This window comes from Limulus polyphemus, unplaced genomic scaffold (genome assembly GCF_000517525.1).
Source record: "Limulus polyphemus unplaced genomic scaffold, Limulus_polyphemus-2.1.2 Scaffold272, whole genome shotgun sequence".
Taxonomy (NCBI): domain Eukaryota; kingdom Metazoa; phylum Arthropoda; class Merostomata; order Xiphosura; family Limulidae; genus Limulus; species Limulus polyphemus.
This window is the reverse complement of record NW_013665882.1, coordinates 612,328-631,378: the sequence shown is the minus strand read 5'-3', so window position 1 is coordinate 631,378 and position 19,051 is coordinate 612,328. Positions and strand designations below refer to the sequence as shown.

The 19,051-nt window shown below is 32.7% G+C and overlaps 1 protein-coding gene across 3 annotated transcripts in view; it reads left to right on the top strand.

Annotated features, from left to right (window-relative positions):
* Positions 1-19,051, top strand: part of LOC106456924 — a 162,599-nt gene that overhangs the window by 45,483 nt on the left and 98,065 nt on the right. For 2 of the 3 annotated variants that reach the window (XM_022382709.1, XM_022382708.1), the window contains exon 3: positions 13,562-13,622. In XM_022382709.1, the coding sequence (XP_022238417.1) occupies positions 13,562-13,622 (61 nt within the window). Of the gene's footprint in view, positions 1-12,045; positions 12,298-13,561; positions 13,623-19,051 lie in introns of those variants that run through there. The other variant, XM_022382711.1, reaches the window with a different exon arrangement.

Sequence of the window (19,051 nt, the reverse complement as noted above, 5' to 3'; positions counted from 1 at the left end):
GGTCAACCCCACTATTCGTTGATCAAAAATAATCCAAGAGTTGGCAGTGAATGGCACTGCAAGCTGCCTTGTCTCTAGTCTATCACTTTAAAATTACATGAGGCTTGCGCAGATGGCCCTCGAGTAGCTTAATGCTAAACTCGCCAAACAAACAAATATATTACATAATCAGGCAATTCACAGAAAAAAAAATACTTTGAACTCTTTCGTGACTACGTTTTGTCCCCAGAAATCGGGTTTCAATATCCGTAGTGAGAAGAGCACAAATAGCCCTTTTTTTATGAAGCTTTGTGCTTAACAACAAACAACAACTACCTTTTAAGATATATATAGAAAATTATTCATTTCGTTTTGAAACCTTTTAAATATTGCCAATAACTTTAAGTGGAATTATATAAAAACCTTTTAATGATTACGTTACATCACATAGTGTTTTATTTTTTATTGCGATAATTATAACAAGTTCTTCGGTGGCTCAGAGGTATGCTTGGAGGCTTATAACTCCCGAATTCTGGGCTTGATCCCGCAGCGAAAAGAGTGAAGATATCACACCTGTGTAGCTATGCGCTTAAATAATTTTAAAGCAACAAATCACTTGTGACTAGGTTGCCAGCGTTGCAATATGCTCTTTTATTGAGATTGCAAATGTTTCATGGAATTAATCTATGGTGGTGTTAGAAACACATTAATATTTTCATCTTGTTAAAGACATATACTCAGTTACGCGCAAATCTAAAAGATATAAAACACATTAAAACGCATATGAATATGAGGTATTTTAAATATTTTCGAAAACAAGTACAGAAATAAAAGGGCAGTCGAATACATCGTAAAGCATTTAGCGTTAGAGATGTTCTTTTTATATCTCTTTGAGAGTTGGTTTAAATTTGATATTTTAAATGTGCATGTTGTCCATTTGCACATTCTCACTATTTTAAGGCCCGACATGGCCAGGCGAATAGGGCGCTTGACTCGCAATCTGAGGATCGCGGGTTCGAATCCCCGTCTCACCAAACATGGTCGCCCTTTCAGCCATGGGAGCGTTATAATGTGACGGTCAATCCCACTATTCGTTGGTAAAAGAGTAGCCCAAGAGTTGGCGGTGGATGGTGACGACTAGCTTCCTTCCCTCTAGTCTTTCACTGCTAAATTAGCGCAAATACCTCTTGTGTAGTTTTGCGCGAAATTCAAACCAAACACTATTTTAATAATGTCAATAATGAAACCAATTACTATAAATGTATATTATCATACGAAAATATAAATTGGTTGATAAAGATTCACTTTTACTTTTACAAATCTAGAAGCACGTGTGGAATTGTTCTTTAACCTCATGTTTATGCTTGGTTATTTTAAAATAATATCCCATAGTTAATTGACTTCTCATGGTACAATAATAATGGGCTTATTATATTTCTAACACCGTATTCTATATCGAGTCCCTAGAAATGTTCAAGAATTAGTAATACCGTGGTGTATATAACAATATCATAACATCCAGAGTAATACCGTGCTGTATGTAACAATATCATAACATCCAAAGTAATACTGTGGTGTATATAACAATATCATAACATCCAAAGTAATACTGTGGTGTATATAACGATATCATAACATCCAAAGTAATACTGTGATTTATATAACGATATCATAACATCCAAAGTAACACTGTGATGTATATAACGATATCATAACATCCAAAGTAATACTGTGGTGTATATAACGATATCATAACATCCAGAGTAATACTGTGGTGTATATAACAATATCATAACATCCAAAGTAACACTGTGATGTATATAACGATATCATAACATCCAAAGTAACACTGTGATGTATATAACGATATCATAACATCCAAAGTAATACTGTGGTGTATATAACGATATCATAACATCCAGAGTAATACTGTGGTGTATATAACAATATCATAACATCCAAAGTTACACTGTGGTGTATATAACGATATCATAACATCCAAAGTAACACTGTGATGTATATAACGATATCATAACATCCAAAGTAATACTGTGGTGTATATAACGATATCATAACATCCAGAGTAATACTGTGGTGTATATAACAATATCATAACATCCAAAGTTACACTGTGGTGTATATAACGATATCATTACATCCGGCATGCACCAGTACCATACTGCATGTAGTAATACCGAGTGGTCGATAATATCACCCTTTCGCGAGTAATCCTGCACGTAACATGCTCACTTTAGTTTTATTCTTATTTTAAGCCTTTTTATATTCGCAGTAAACAAAGTTCAACCTATTCGTCGAATAATTTCTTTGGTACAATTATGTTTCACTACTCAGAAAAGACGATGTATTTGCGACACTTCAGTCTGTTTTTAATTTCATTTTTAGTTAGACGATAAAATTTAAATGTAGTTCACGTAACCGTGGCATTCAGTTAAGAATAAAATAAGCAGTTACATTTTTTGGACACTGCAACGACCAGGCAAACACAGATACTTAAACGAAACAATAACAAAAAGTAACGGCTCAGCAGTTACGTCATTTCTGACAGTTACATTTTTTGGACACTGCAACGACCAGGCAAACACAGATACTTAAACGAAACAATAACAAAAAGTAACGGCTCAGCAGTTACGTCATTTCTGGAGCTCTAGAATATAACATCATCTTATGCAAAGCTCCGTTGTTTCTATAAAGATTTCACATATGGTTTAAACACAGTGTGATTATAAAGAAAGCTCCATATTTATAATGGTTATATCCCCCAAAATGAAACTACTCCAAGCGTCATCTGTTATGGACAGTGTTCATTGAACCTCGCAAAATCCTGCACACTGACACGTATCTTATTCAAATCACCAATCTCGTGTTGTTGAAAGGTAGGAGAGGAAGAAAATAAATGCGTAGAATACTGCTAGGATCAATGAAAATTGTCCAGAACAGATGATGCTTGAAGTAATTTCATGTGGAGATAGGCTTGATATGCTGATTGAAAATGGCGGAAAGCACACCGAACACCCTTCATAACAGTTTCTAAAATACCTTTTGACTATATCCAAACGTTTCTGAATAAAACGTATGATTATGAATATGCCTCTGGGACGAGTAGTTGTAAGATATAATCGTTTAAAATATGGGGTTTTCTATATAATCACACCTTACTTTTATCTGTAACAAGCTAATCCCAAATCATCAACCTGATGGCCATTCCAAGTCAAATTCGATTAAGAAGATTGCTTTAACTTTCAAGTATCGTCTTGTGGCCATTTCTTTGTATATCATTGTTTATATAAAGCTAATTTTTAATACTGTATGTTTGTTCAAAGAACTCTTTTTAACACAAAGTTTATGCTATGTTTGCATTACAATTCTATAGTTTTCCTCCAACGTGTAAGCTGGCGTAGGAAAATGTGTGTGTTAACTTAAAATAAATAAATCTAAGTTAGGAATATGTTCTAAGAAGGGTAAATTCTTCTCCCCATCGTTTTGATTTTTTTTATTTGCTATTTTTTAAAACTAGGCTGAGTTCAAAAGTTAATCACTTGGTATGCATCCAAATTACACATCGCGGGTTCACTATTTGGCAACTATTTTTAAGTTGTTTATGAACAGTCGGTACGATTATCTTGTAGTCAGCTCTCACACCGAATCCAGTAAAATGCTATTAACACTAAGCTATTCCAATAACATAACTTTAATTTTGGAAAAGTTAACGAACATTTCTCTGTATTTTTTATGCTTTGACACTTGGCGACAACAGTACACTAATTAAAGTGTCACCAGAACTTAAATGTGACTTTAATGATACAGTAAAATAGCTGTGGTGGCCACAGCTTGATGTAAGAAAAATGGGAGGAACTGAAAAATATCTGAAAAAAAAAATTGCTAAACAATGATGAAGTTTTAGCGAACAAGTTATATCCAGCTTCCTACAAGACACGAACAAAGTGGTCAGTTAATATGAGGGATACATTGTTAAACAAATAGCGGTCAGTATTTTTTAACCCACTTGTCTTAGTAACTATAATTACAAAATTATGTTGTTATTAAATACGCGTAAGTATTTATTTTCATCCTCAATTATTTAAAACATGGAAATAATAAGTATCTATTTGCATCCTCAATTATTTAAAACGTGGAAATAATAAGTATCTATATTCATCCACTATTATTTAAAACGTGGAAATAATAAGTATCTATATTCATCCACTATTATTTAAAACGTGGAACTGATAAGTATTTATATTCAAACTCAATTATTTAAAACGTGGAAATAATTTTAACATTGAAAATCTTCTTAATATATTTCGTACTTTTGCAACCCATAATATTTCTATACATATTTAATCCCTAATTTGTTTCTACGTAGATAACCCATTCCTTTTTTGATACATATGTAATCACAGCATTTTCTACACAACTAACCCTTAATTTTTCCTACTTATATAACATGTAATTGTAAGTCCCTATATATGTATGCATAACTCGTAACTTCATTGTAACTTTTTATCCATATCATAAAGAACCATAACTTTGTTCCTACTAATATTAAGCTTTAAACTTATTTTCTACAAACATAATCTGTAGCTAATTATTCCACTTATGTAATTATAGAGGTGCTTCATTTCTTTAAAAAGAAAATGGCCAGGTGGTTAGGGCACTTAACTTACAATCTGAGGGTCGCGGGTTCGAATCTCCGTCACACCAAATATGCTCTCCTATTCAGCCGTGGGGGTGTTATAAAGTGACAGTTAGTCCCACTATTTGATGGTAAAAGAGTAGCGCAAGAGTTGGCGGTGGGTAGTTGCTTTTCCTCTAGTTTTTCATGCTAAATTAGGGCGAGATAGCCCTTGTGTGACTTTGCGCGAAATTCAAATCAAACAAAAAAAAATTGACGAAAACGTAGAAGAAAGCGCGAAGCAGATTTGGACATTCTTAATGATAGAAATCCTTTATCCTTTTACGTGGTTATATTTCACTGTTATAGACAAAATGTTGTACAGAGATAAATATATTATCCGACAAATAGATGCTTCAAAACTTCCTATTGTTCGTAAGTTAAGTGGGTACTTTTTAAAAAGCAAATAGTGAAATGATTGGTGTTACAATTAAAGTCTTCTGGTGGAACAAGCACAGATTATATAACACACAAATATTTCACTTATTATCCTATCCTTCGTAATATTGACATCAAGTTTATATGTAAGGTAACTTAGAAGTGAAACGGAAAATGTCCAAGTTTTAAATAAGCTAAGCACTCTTTAATTCTCACGAGGCTTAATAGCTGACACCGTCGCATTGCTATCATTACAGCTCGACGTACTGGCCTCCCAGTGGCACAGCGGTATGTTTGCGGACTTACAATACTAGAAACCGATACCCGTATTGGGCAGAGCACAGATAGCCCATTGTGTATCTTTGTGCTTAACTACAAACAAATCGACGTACTGTTTGCTTAAGAATTAGTACCACAAAACAATAAGTTTAGTTCCAAAGTAAGTATTTGTTTCATACAGAGACGGTCATAAGGAAACGTCTACCCAACTTGTAAATCATGCGAAAAAAGATTATGGCCTAGTAATACCTTTGTAAGCACATACATACATCTTTTCGAAAATACTTCTATTTTTATTTGGTTGTTGTTTTTTATTTTGTAAGACCTTGAATAGTAACAGTTCTATTTTACTCGTCGATTTGTCGATCAATCTAAATATCCTTCGTCATCGATCAGTAGACTATAATTGATTATTAAAACGCTTAGTATTCACAGATTGGTTTTGTCTGCTTAGCCAAAGATGATGTTGAGTTCATCTGGCACATGGAGTAATCCAACATTTGTAGCTCCCTGGACCTAACCTTGTAGGTTTCGTACGTCAATCAAGCGATCTACGAACTGAGTGACAGGTTAACCCTTAGAAACTGCTTGCTAGGCACTTTAACCGTCTTCCAACTGCTTGTACAAGGCTTTTTAATAACTCGGCAATTCAGCTACCACATGTGCCCTTGCTGGTCGTAAAGAAACGTATCGTTTTGATTAGATGCGATCATCAAATCTCTTAGCTACGTAAGAGAATTTTGGCGATTGTTGAACTGTAATTGATATTTGTCTACGCTTACGTGTAAGGTAATTAGAAACACGTTAAAGAGAAAACACAATCTGACCAAAACCAGCCGCAATTCCACAATGATTCAGTTGCAAGTTTTAATAATAAAGGTTCTCCCAAGTTGCTCTTTTATCTAGCTATACCTGTAGTATGTAGCTATCAAACTGTGGGAATCTTCATTCAAACTAAGGCAATAAAATACCTAACATGTTATAGAAGTGTTTGTTGAATGTGAAGATATTGATTTTCACTCCTCTGTAGTAAAGGTTTTTCATCTTCTCCGTCTTTCCTAACTATACTATTTTTATCAATAAAATTGTTTTTATCTGTTTTAAATAGCCAATGATTATCATGCGGCCCGAAATTACTGTGTCCTTTATTTAAAAAAGTGACTTATGTAGATATAACATGCTAACTTTCAGATAATATTTGGAATATTTTAAGAAAAACTTAATGTCTGTTTTGCTACCAAATTGTATTTTTAACAATACTTAACATTAAACTGTGTTAACTGTAGCACAACACTGAAAACGGGTTACATTCCCAAATCAGGTATCTTTAAACATAAATCACTTACAGTTAACTGTGTTTTGAATGTTAATTTGTATGAGGTTTTGGTAAAAATAATGTTACTTTTTTCTCAAATATTTCTCAATGTGCTATATGAATCTAGCAAAACACAATAAACAGTGGTTCCATTCTCAAATCCTATCATTTCATTAAGTTCTGTTTACTCAGTTCCATCTAAACGTTTCTGGTCATAAATCATTTACGTGTAAATGATGCATTGGACATTAAATCACATTACGTGCAGAGACTCTCGAAGAACGTTCGCTAGCTGTGAAGTGGAATTTCCCAGTAATACAACAAAAAGAGTTCATTACTTTATAAGTAATGGCACAAAAATTTGAAGAAGTAGATTGATTGTGGCCTACTACAGACAGGCGATAAATAGGATTTTTACAATCGTACTGTAAGCAATAGTTTTATTAAACTACTCCTTCGTTTTCCTTAGTGTGACATTTACGACATTTAACACGAACAATTCCGATAGAATTTTCTTGTATTATTTTCTGTACAAAAAAAAAAAAGTATTAAAAGGCCAGTTACTGTACTGTTTAATATTGATAATCTTGTTTAATGTGGGAAAGAAAATAATAGTTTATTGATAAAACAATAAACTATTAATGAAGATACCTCAGTGAATTAGATTATAGTAATTTCATGAAGACCTAGTCTTGAACAAGGGAGAACAACAAACTTTTATCAAGATGAATTTTTTTCTGGACGTAAGAGTAATAAAGCCAAGAACAGTTAAACAAATTGTCGTAATTTTGTTTTCTAAGTGGTAATCTGAACTTCGAATTGTGATTGATGTAATTACTTTTCTGTTTCTGAAACATTAGAAATTATAAGAAAGACTAACAGCCAGTAATAATAATAATTCATACCTTAAGTATAAAGTTGATTGGTCTAAGGGGAAATAAAACAATAATTATATCAGCATTTATTTCAATTAGAACTTATTTAATCTTGAGTGGGAAAACTTTTTAAAGTAATCAGAATTTATCTTCAATGTAGCAGGTTTTATACAGAATATCTTAGAGGTCTGCTCAATGTGTTTGCCCCCCTGTGGTACAGCGGTAAGTCTTCGGACTTATAATGCTAGAAACCAGGTTTCGATACCCGTGGTGGGTAGAGCACAGATAGCCCATTGTGTAGCTTTGTGTTTAACTACAAACAAAACAAATCAATGTGTTTATCTTGTATGGTCTTAAGGGCAGAAAGTAAAATAAAAATAGATAATATATTTCTAAAATTAACTACATTCTTACACAAATGACAAAATTAATAATAATAATTCAGAAATTAATACACAGGTGCTTACAGAAAGGTAAGAACGTTCTATAAAACAATAAATATTTATATCTGAGCTTATTAATTTACTGTTTAAATAAACTGAAAGCACATTTAAGTATCTTGTGAATTATCCTATTATTGCCACTGACGTCTTAAAATGTAAGCTCATTTTCGGGGGTATTTATAGACTCTTGCCGGTGACCTTATATCATTACTGTGACTTTCTCGTTATTTCTTACAGAATAATGTTGGATAACTATGATTAGAAGTGTTTTTTACTCAGGTGAACAGTATTTAATTTTCGGTAACATGTATACATAGGTCTGCGGACTTACAACGCTAAATTATGTATACATAGTTTAGCGTTGTAAGTCCGAAGACATACCGCTGTGCCACGTGGGGGGGGGGGTTAGTTGGAATCAGTCTTAGTTTTTGAGTGTGTGTGTGTGTGTGTGTCTGTGTTTTAAAGTAAAGCCACATCGGGCTATCTGCTGTGTCCACCGAAGGGAATCGAACCCATGATTTGAGCGTTGTAAATCTATTCCTGAACAATTTTGTGGGAAGTAAAGAACTAGATAAAGATAATATCATAAAAAGTTTTTATTTTTCCCGGGAAACATAGATTATATATTAAATGTGCTAATTTCTTGTTCTACAAGAATTTTTTTATATGTTTTAATGCATTCTACCATATAAGCCAGTAAAATTAAGGAGGGAATTATTTCTATCTTCATTTTTGTTCGACTGCTACGAAAGTAAAAACTGAAAGTTTGCCAAACACATTGTAATTAATTCACTTTAGGAAAAAATCACATATTATGAGCAAAATCATTAATGCTTTATAAATGAATAATCATGGTTTTGTATTTTTTCATTCCAGTTAAGGATGGTATTTTCATTTATTTTGCTTTTTAATGTTAATGAATTATTTTTTTCAGGTACTGCATCAAATTTTAGGTTAATTAAGTATCACAACATTATCTATTATTTTTCTACATTGTCATAGAAATAATTTTAAAAACTATTAATTAAATTTTGGTTGAATTTTGGAAAGTGTTTCAACTTTTTTAAATACGAATTATGAATACATAAAAAAAGATAGTTATTGATTTTTTTTGTTCATTATTTTGTGTAAATTTTATGATAAATGTCATTTAATGCTATGGTTAACAACAGCTTGAAATATGGGATTTTAGTTGTTGTTTTACGTTCACAGTCTTGTAAGTTATTTCGTATATTCTGTGACTGATTTCCTTCTTTTATTCCCTTGAGAATGTGCTCTGTGAAACTTGGTAATTATCTTTTGTAATGAAGATAAATGGATGAGGATAACATTAATTCTTCTATAAACCAGCTCTACGTTCTTCTTCGCATGTGTGCTACAATAATACATCGTGGAAAGTCTTATAGGCAGGCGTCTTGGTTTCATTATTAAGCCCACTGTGTAGCTTTGTGCCAAAGAACATCAATAACAACCACCGTTGATAGCGACCTCTCACGGCGTTTGGTTATATTTTTGAAGTTGTAAGCTAGTTCCAATTTTCTATTTTCTCTCCTCTATTTTTTTTACCAGTTCAAAGATGAAATAAAAATGTGCTCTATGAATAAAAATAAACCCTCATTTGATTTTTTTATTAAACTGATATATTTTATCTGATATGGAGTTTTACTTGTTTTAAATGACAGTGGATCAATATTGTTGTAAGTAAAAATGTGCTCTATGAATAAAAAAAAACTCCCATTTGATTTTTTTATTAAACTGATATATTTTATCTGATATGGAGTTTTACTTGTTTTAAATGACAGTGGATCAATATTGTTGTAAGTAATATTGTTGTAAGTAAAAATGTGCTCTATGAATAAAAAAAAAACTCCCATTTGATTTTTTTATTAAACTGATATATTTTATCGGATATGGAGTTTTACTTGTTTTAAATGACAGTGGATCAATATTGTTGTAAGTAATATTGTTGTAAGTAATATTTTAATGGTATAATTCAGTTATCAAAGTTATCATAGAATACCAAGAAAGTTTATGATTATGTAATATTCTAAAAATTTCATGAAATTGGAAGAAACGAGAGTACGTTATAAATACGAGTAATCAGTTTGTGAAGGTTTAGTAAGAATTCAAAGAAGTACCTAGTGGGTGATTCAGTTTGGAATGAGAGTTATCGTGTCTATTAAGTCAATCATCGATTAGAGAAGAAACAATGTAGATAAGTTTGCTTGTAACTGTAAGTTAGGGGTACCATTAATCTCGAAATTTCTGTTCAGATATAATTTGTGAATTTAAGCCTGCAACTTGATTCGAAGTGAACGTAGCCTGTAGTAACCTTATCGAAAAAACAAAGTTGATTCGTTATCGTTACGTGGATTGAATTTGGCGTTAATGTCACCAAATAATCCAAAAGAACCCACTCAACGATAGAATAAGTTACAGAAATATTATTAGGTTTCTTACCCATCACATGCCTTTGGTACAGCTTTTTTTTTTAAATTAAAACTTTTTTTATTTTGCTAAAGTCTTGTTTCCCTAAATGAAACTCTCCCACGAACACTCTTCCCCCCCCCTTCTCCCTAAACATAATATCGAGAATATCGTCAAGGAATATTATACATTTAATGTGGACAACACCTCTCTGAATTTATATGGTCAAAGCTATCCCACGTACGGCACGTAGGAGTCGGTGCTGAAGTCTAGTATTAATGACACAAACAAATAAGAATGATGACACATATCCCCTGTACGAGATTCCAGTCCATCGCAGTTTAACCCCCAACTACCTGCTGGTACCCATTATACAGCTAAATATACTGAAGCAACTGGGGTAAAGTTTATTGGTCAAGGACCCGACAGCATGTCGTGAGCAAGCCACGAACTCCCAACCCTATGATTACCAGTTTAAAGCACTGGCCACTGGCCATTGCCATGAAAATATCTGATAAAGAATTATGCAGAAGATTGCTCTAAAGATTAACAACGCCTCACGTTACTAACCATATTGCCGTCAACAAAATTGTATTCAGTTAGTTGAATTTATCTGAAAGACAACGACTCCAACAGATACATTTCTTTGCAATAAATCAGAATTTGTTGTTGTTGTTAAAATGTTTAACATGTATAATGATAATATATTGCTGTTTTTTACTTCTATCATATATCTTTTATTTTGAGGATTATTTTGCATTGCTGGGACTAGCCTAATTCTTCTAATCTGTTCGAACCTCGTGAGATATTGGGATTCTGGCTAAATATGGCTAAAAGCGAAGGTAGTCACCTAATAAATCAGTGCGTTCTAATCTCTATATTCAATTATAGTTACATTCATTAATGGATTAATCTTTAGTTATGATCTTGCTTTGATCAGAAGTTACTGATGGGCTTGGTAAAATGAATCTTAAAAAGTACATAGAATGATTAGGTCTGCTGAAGAACGAGAGAAAAGAAGTAAAATTACGAAATTGTATTATTTATATTATGGATGAAGGGGAAAGTGGAACAAAGCAATTATTTGTTCTTGATGGAAAAAAACAACATCAAAGAAATGATCCTACGGGTAAAAGAGAACATAGAATAATGAAAGTGTATAATGTTCTGAATGATTAATCGAAGTAAATGGTGTTTATTTATTTTCAGATAAATATAGCATATATAATCTCCTAGCTGCAAGGGAATGAAATAATAGGAATATATAACGGAAGAGTGGAATGAAGAAAGTATTTCAACTGACTGGAAGTAAATAAAGCATAGGAATTAGATAAAAATTGGAATAAAATAAATTATACTAGGAAAACGAGGAATCCTAGAGTTGTAAGAAAGTATATAAAGGAAATTGTTTAATCTTGGCTGTTTAATCATGGCTGTTTGATCTTGGCTGTTTAAGGGAGAATAGAAATCGCATTTCTACATTCATATAGAAGCTGAATAACAAGTATTTGTGATAAACTCAAAATAGAAGTAAAGATAATACAAAAGTAAAACTGTATATTATGAGAATAATAATTTCGCTTTTAATCGAAGAATAACATCAATATATCGTGCAGATAAGAAAAAAAAAGAATTACGTGAACTTCGGTTATATACCTGAGCTTCATTGTTTGTTCATGTTTCTGTCTAACAACTTAGGATATAAATCCCAGTATCGAACGTTTCTTCCCTCATTTCGATATAATGAATTTCTTTGCCAGGAATTAAGAAACTGTGGTTATTCTTACAGCACTTGCTTCGTTTGTATTCTATGAGACGGACTGGTGAGGTGTGGTAATTATGTTCTTATTGTGTCCAATAAGATCAACCAGTATACTGAAGTTATTGTGAATCTAGCCCATCATTCAGGTGTGTGTGTGCGCGCGTGCGTGTCCCAAAGAAGCGTATGGCTGCAACATTATAGATACACAAAGTTTTAAATTACTAACATTTTACTTTGAAACTATAATAGAGTTATGAATTTTTGTAAGCAGCATGGGTCAGTAATTTTGATGTTTCAAAATCCACCATTTTTGAAATGTAAAACAAATACTTTAACTATATGCGTAAACCTAGAGGACAAGAAATTGACTAGTTTGAGCCGGTAAAGAAATTCTAGAAAAAATTCTCAGCACCATCTGATTAAAACGCTGCGTACCAAAGGTTTTCTCTAGTTTAGTACGGAACACATTTCGTTTTGATAAAAACTTTGTAACATATCTTTAAAGAATTTTGCATTTTTCGTTAAATAGTTATAAAAAAATCACGTCGTTATCAAATAATGAACTCCGTAACTCCTTCATATAATAAAACTTTTCATACAGTGAAATCTATCACTTGTTTTTATTTTTTATAAAAAACACACATTAAAACCACAGCTACAGTCAAAGTGGGGCAACATAACAGCAACTCCTTCAGTCCAAGTTGATTAATGAAGTTTTATTAGTTGCCACTGTAAATACCCAATTTAATATTGTGAATCTCCGGGTTTAACTTCTTGAATTTGGGGAGACGACGTAAAATTATATTGTTTGATGTATGCGACAATTCCATATGATGAAATTATATTGTTTGACGTATGCAACAATTCCATATGATAAAATTATATTGTTTGACGTATACGACAATTCCATATGATAAAATTGTATTGTTTGACGTATGCGACAATTCCATATGATGAAATTATATTGTTTGACGTATACGACAATTCCATATGATAAAATTATATTGTTCGACGTATGCGATAATTCCATATGATAAAATTATATTGTCTGACGTATGCGACAATTCCGTATGATGAAATTATATTGTTTGACGTATACGACAATTCCATATGATAAAATTGTATTGTTTGACGTATGCGACAATTCCATATGATGAAATTATATTGTTTGACATATACGACAATTCCATATGATAAGATTATATTGTTTTACGTATGCGACAATTCCATATGATAAAATTATATTGTTTGACGTATGCGACAATTCCATATGAATTTTTCTATTGTGTTACTGTTTTTATAAAAATAAAAGTATTATAAATGGAGTGTTTATTCAGGTAAAAATTTATTTTACTATTTCGGGTAGATGCTTAATTTCAAAAACTTATTGAAGAACCTTTTTGTTTTTAGAAGAAGACCAAAGTTACTGTTGGAAAAGATTCTAATGGAACGCTTTGCATTAAAGTTTCTGGTAAGTGGAAGCATATTGCTATTGATATTCTCACACTAATGATAAAACATGTGCCTTCTTAAAAGGTTATTGTCTAGGTACTTTAAGTCACACTACGTCTTGGTAAATATGTATATCTCTTATTGAATTTGACAGATGCTCTGTAGTTTTGACTTCTGTTTTATTCGAATTTTGAACAGAACGATCAGTGTCATCTTTCTATTAAATTGTTTCTCCAATCGATTACTACGTTAATCAATTGAACAAATATGATTTTGATCCTTGAAATTGGAAATTAGTTAACATCTTCAGGAAATCGAATAATTTAAATACCACGGGCATTATTTGTGAATAATCTTGAAATTTTATTTTAGCCAAAACTGCATGAACTCGAAAACAAAAGAAGAACTGTTGTAACTATATACAACAAAGTAAGGAAAACAAAAGAAGAACTGTTGTAACTATATACAACAAAGTAAGGAAAACAAAAGAAGAACTGTTGTAACTATATACAACAAAGTAAGGAAAACAAAAGAAGAACTGTTGTAACTATATACAACAAAGTAAGGAAAACAAAAGAAGAACTGTTGTAACTATATACAACAAAGTAAGGAAAACAAAAGAAGAACTGTTGTAACTATATACAACAAAGTAAGATTTAACTAAGCAACATTTTGATCAATCATTAAATTGTTCTTTTCAGCAAAATCCGATGATAAGTAGGCTGGCATGGCCAGGTGGTTAAGGAGCTTGACTCGCAATCTGAGGTTCGCGGCTTTGAATCCTTGTCACACCAAACATGCTCGCCATTTCAGCAGTGTTGGCGTTATAATGTGATGATCACTCCCACTAGTCAAGTTTGTGGTACTATTCAAGTGCCGTTATATATTTCTTGCCCTGATTTTCGGATTTTTACTTATTTTAAAGCACGTCATGAAACATATTTACGAAATGTAACTTTGCTTTATAAAGTAGAGTTTTATCGATTCCAGACTGGCTTCACTATTTTAGTAGAGTATACGATCACGTATACCTCAATATTTAAGTTAATCAGATTGTACACCAGTCTTTTTACTACGTATCTCGTTTCCAGCGGAATGTTCTTTTAAAACAAACCTCCGTAAATTACCTTTACGGGTTAACGTGCGGCTCCGCTAGTGAATAACAGTCGTTGATGATACTTTCAACGTATTCAGGAGCCCATCTTTAAATAATGATGGCTATTTAAAAGAAGATTAATTATACTGGAAATGAATTTTGTTACTTCATGACTCTTACTCATTGTTCGATTGTTCAGTGAGGACAACAAAGGATATAGAATTTATAAAATAAGTAATGCTTGAGTACAAAATATTGAATGTTTTCAAAGATCTTTATTTCTGTTTGTGATCACCGTTTTGCATTTACCGAAGTTTACGCGGCATTTTTTCTTTTTTTCATTTTAGACTGTTGGAAATACGAAATGATGAGTTTAGTTACTCTTGAAATATACAGTACTAAGTTTTATGTTTAATACAAAACATTTTTCAAAACCTTTTATTTTACTTGCTATCTATCCTTCACGTAAGGTATTGCAATAATAATACAGTTCTTTACCATTGTTTCTGTTGTTGTTTTTTGCAGTCGAACTTATATGTCCGTTCTAAAGACCAATGATAGGATTTGAAAGTATTTATATGTCCGTTTTAAAGGCCCCCCAGTGGCACAGCGATATGTCTGCGGGCTTATAACGCTGAAAACCGGGTTTCGATACCCGTGGTGGGCAGAGCACAGATAGCCCATTGTGTTGCTTTGTGTTTAACTTCAAACAAATCATTCTAAAGACCAAGGATAGGATTTTATACTGTTGCTTCTGCTGTTTGTGTTGTTATATGGTCTCAAGTTAAATTTTGTTCTTTGTACATAATGTTCTATGTTTTATTTATTTGGGACTTTACGAAATCTCAAATCCTCAGCCCTAATTTCTGGATTCAAAGTAATTTGCATACCAATTTCTTGATTGTTCCATTAATATTCAAACTCGCATCTTCAAATGATACGCTTCTTGGACCACATGACGAAGATCAACAGCATGCAAGAAGTATCACAATGAGGACGAAATTGGATAATAAAGGACAAGACGATAAGTTATTCATTTGTATTTCATATACTACCGTACTTCTGTCTGTTGAGTGTCGAAGAAAAGAAAATAACTCACTTTGGCCATAACATTTACGGTTCGAGAAACTTTATGACCGAATTGTTTGTACCTGGTAGGCGATAAGTCGTCTAATTTTGTTTGCATTAATTCTAGATCAACAGAAACTTTAATCCAGAAAGGAAACTTTTAGAAATTGTATTCATATTTTTCGAAAATTCTGCTGTGTATCGTTATGCCTTTGAAACCAAATACTGTTTTTTAAGGATGTATTTGCCCACATGCATTACATATACTATTGTAAGTAAGATTTAGCTTTTTTTACATATAATTGCAGTACCTCATGATCAAAACAGGATTCCTGTTAGTTCTGAAAAATGTCCGAACTGACTGATACTCATACCTTCCTTTACTTCTTATCATACATAGTCATTTGTTACCATACATAAACATTTGTTATCATATATAGTCACTTGTTACCATGCACAAGTACTAGTTAATACACATAGTCACTTGTTACCACGCACAAGTACTAGTTAATACACATAGTCACTTGTTACCATACACAAACATTTGTTACCATATATAGTCACTTGTTACCATGCACAAGTACTAGTTAATACACATAGTCACTTGTTACCATACACAAACATTTGTTACCATATATAGTCACTTGTTATCATGCACAAGTACTAGTTAATACACAAAGTCACTTGTTACCATATACAAACATTTGTTACCATATATAGTCACTTGTTACCATGCACAAGTACTAGTTAATACACATAGTCACTTGTTACCATACACAAACATTTGTTATCATATATAGTCACTTGTTACCATGCACAAGTACTAGTTAATACACATAGTCACTTGTTACCACGCACAAGTACTAGTTAATACACATAGTCACTTGTTACCATACACAAACATTTGTTACCATATATAGTCACTTGTTACCATGCACAAGTACTAGTTAATACACATAGTCACTTGTTACCATACACAAACATTTGTTACCATATATAGTCACTTGTTATCATGCACAAGTACTAGTTAATACACATAGTCACTTGTTACCATACACAAACATTTGTTACCATACATAGGTACTAGTTACCAAACGTAGTCACTTGTTACCATACATAGGTACTAGTTACCAAACGTAGTCACTTGTTACCATACATAGGTACTAGTTACCAAACATAGCACTTGTTACCATATACAAACATTTGTTACCATACATAGTCACTTGTTACCATGCACAAGTACTAGTTATCATACATAGGCACTGGTTATTACACACAAACTAGCGCATGACCCCTCAAAAATGATGGGGCAAGTACTACCACCCCCACCCCATAGTATTCCCTAACCTCACATTTCATAGCTAATTGAAATAAATAAATTTTGCAAAATCAAGCTCGACCAACAAAAAGACAGAAAAGTGCAGTCGAAGCAGCCAAACGTCGGTAAATTCCAATCAAAATTAAGACCATTCATGAAATGAATTCGTTGCGTATTCATAGAATAATTGGCCCGGCATGGCCAGGTGGCTAGGGCGCTCGACTCGCAATCTGAGGGTCACGGGCTTGAGTCCCCGTCACACCAAACATGCTCGCCCTTTCAGCCATGGTGGCGTTATAATGTGACGGTCAATCTCACTATTCGTTGGTAAAAGAGTAGCCCAAGAGTTGGCGGTGGGTGGTGATGACTAGCTGCCTTCCCTCTAGTCTTACACTGCTAAATTAGGGACGGCTAGCGCAGATAGCTCTCGTGTAGCAAACAAACAAACAAACAAAAACATCTAATATATAGAAAATACAGTGCGTTTTGGTAATTTAAGTTCCAACTATGGCTTTTATGTCATGTTGCTTAGCAACAAAAGTATAACATAATATTGTTGTTAGTCTGTTTACTGAAAGTATAAAATGAAATGTATAGACAACGAAACAAAAATATTTGTTGATTTCTTAATTTAGAGTCTACGTTAATTAAAAAGGTTTTTTTAATAAAAACGTTGGTGATATAACAGAAAATAGTTTAATTCAGAAACGATTTAAGTTTAAAATTGAATCGATATTTTTTACTTTCATGGTAAATTTTATGCACTTGGCTCTAGGCTGGATGATCCCGAACTACGTTCTTTAATTCAGGCTTTTTATACCAACACTCACTACACTTATAAGGTTTCACGGAACACCCCCTTATGGCGCCCTTGCACCCCTGCCACTAAAATCCTAATGAGCAGACTGTAATCGAACTATTCTATGTGGATAAATGCATTTTGGTTTTATGACTCCTTCTATTTAGAGAAATCAAGCGTGACGTGACACACACTGGCTTTGATATAGGTTAGATAATTTAATATTTCCTTTCTGATCCCTGAATATGAGTTTACTTTACTGAAGAGAGCATCTCGTAACTCAGAAATGTAGAACATAGAAATCCTGTTAGCATACATACAGTATTAGAAACAACTATGGAAATTAATAGGAAAGGAGGTATAAAAACCAAATACTAGGAGAATTCTACTGTATTTTCTGTGATACTGTTTTATATCATTAAAAAATCCAAAATCAAATTGCCCATGTTCATTGTTCGTGATTTCTGAATGTATGTTATTTATGTGTTACCCTAATTATTCTATATATGCTTGTTTGTGTTATTTGCTTCTGTGATCCAGATATGTACCTCCAATATTACGTTGGTCAAATTTCTCTAACTAAAGTTTTTGCGGCACGGCCTGTCTTAAGATCATAATAATTTTCTAATAAAGAGAATTTAAAGTAGTGGTCACCTGTGTCTATAAAGGATTAGTACTGTCTTCTGTACCAGGCGCGGCAATTATTTTGAGGGGAGATGCATGTGCGTCATTTGTTAGCACCAAGGCAGTAGTAATGGGGGAATTGAACATTCATAAAGTAGGGGTGTTTAGGATCTCTCTGGATCCCCTGAAAGTATTATTGTGATCAAAAGTCAGGAAGTTGAATACGGTTTGGCCTTTATTAGAATATGTACAAAAGTGGTCAATCTTTAATTACAATGAAAACTTAAAATTGTGTACTGTTTTATAGAATGTCATTTCGAATCAACTATTGATTCTGTGAAGACACGCCCGTAATGTTTTAGTTTATAGAATGTCATTTCGAATCAACTATTGATTCTGTGAAGACACGCCCGTAATGTTTTAGTTTATAGAATGTCATTTCGAATCAACTATTGATTCTGTGAAGACACGCCCGTAATGTTTTAGTTTATAGAATGTCATTTCGAATCAACTATTGATTCTGTGAAGACACGCCCGTAATGT